This window comes from Entamoeba invadens (genome assembly GCF_000330505.1).
Source record: "Entamoeba invadens IP1 unplaced genomic scaffold scaff_1105074726653, whole genome shotgun sequence".
NCBI classification, from domain to species: Eukaryota; Evosea; order Mastigamoebida; family Endamoebidae; genus Entamoeba; species Entamoeba invadens.
The window spans coordinates 11,726-13,162 of NW_004440284.1; the positions used below are offsets into that span (position 1 = coordinate 11,726).

The window sequence follows — 1,437 nt, forward strand, 5'->3', positions numbered from 1 at the left end:
GATATAAAATCAATTAGTAAATTGTTTGCACCCAGTGTATTCGATTTAAAATGAGTATTTGTGTAGTCGGCCATACAAAGCCAGCAAAATTGATGTCCACAACTTAATGTCAGTATTTATGATATTGTATCAAAAGTTAACATTTCAGTGTTTTAAACAGTACAAACAAACCTACAAGTCATGTGGTTACATCCCCCATTTTTACGAATTGGGTTTTTGCACTTTGGGCATATTTTTGTGTTTTGTTTAATCCATTCCGTTGTTTTTCTCATGTTCTCATTATCATCATCGACTTGTTTTTTCCACTCCTCGCATGTTTTTCCGGGGTGACAAACACACAAACATTTTTTACAAAACTCGTGTTTACAGAGTGGGCATTGCGCATTCACAGTGCTATTTAATGATAACAACGAGTTGTGACATTTGGGACACAAAATTGTCTGTTCTTCAAACATCTTTTTATTGAGTCTTTCAGTGTATTCGTTTATTAACTGTTTGTCATCAACTAAATCATATAAATTGATATCTGATATTTCAATAACTTGTGAACAACCATGCTGTGGGCAATGAACTTTTCGCCGTGTATTAGTCTTTTGCTCTTTAATCGAATCACGAATACACGACTTGCAAAATCTATGACCACATTTATTAACATAAGTATCACTGTATGGTTTATCTTCATAACATATTTCACAATTAAATAATAAGACATTTTGAGAAATTTGTTTTTCTCTGTAATTTTTCACACATTCTTCTAAAATAAAGAGCTTCTTTTCATCAGGTTGTTTGAAATAGTCAATAAAGTTGAGTGAATCAATTGAGTACATTTATAAGTTGGATTACAATTACCAATAATAAATATTCAATAAAAATCATTTATCTGAAATTACATTTTTATTCAAAATAAATTAATTTTCATTGTTATAACATAATTATTTAAAAATAACCATTACAGTTCTGATAATAAATGCACATAATTTAATATTATCATTTTGTTAATATCAAATAAACAATTTATTATATTAATCCAGTTCAAACATGTATATTAAGTATTTTATATCAATTACTTAAAAATCATTTTATTATTTTTCACAATTTGTTGAATTCATTTTTTTATGTTATTGCAAAATTATTCATATAAATTCGACCAGATAATAGGTAATCCATTTTAAATAAATAATTTTTTATTATTAACACGTTTCCTTGTTTCCCTGTTAATTTTTTTATTAGGCAGTGTTATTTTTTTCTTTTTTTGTTGTTTGGTCTTTTTAAAAAGACTGTCATGCCTGTTTTATTTTTTTTAACTTTTTTCTGCACAAGGATATTACTCAAACCAACTAACAAATAACAACTAGTTTAAATAAGATATTATATCGAAGATATAATTTTAATATTTTTTCGAGATTTACTCAATAGAAACATCAGAAATCCCGAGAC

General features: G+C 26.7%; 1 protein-coding gene across 1 annotated transcript; it reads right to left on the minus strand.

Moving 5' to 3' along the window:
- On the minus strand, nucleotides 1–827 carry EIN_204200 (ariadne RING finger, putative; the record flags this gene model as incomplete). Its single annotated transcript, XM_004255828.1, has 2 exons — nucleotides 1–102; nucleotides 172–827. Coding segments are annotated over 2 exons (758 nt in total), but the record flags the coding sequence as incomplete, so codon positions are not given.
- Between the last annotated feature and the right edge of the window lie 610 nt (nucleotides 828–1,437).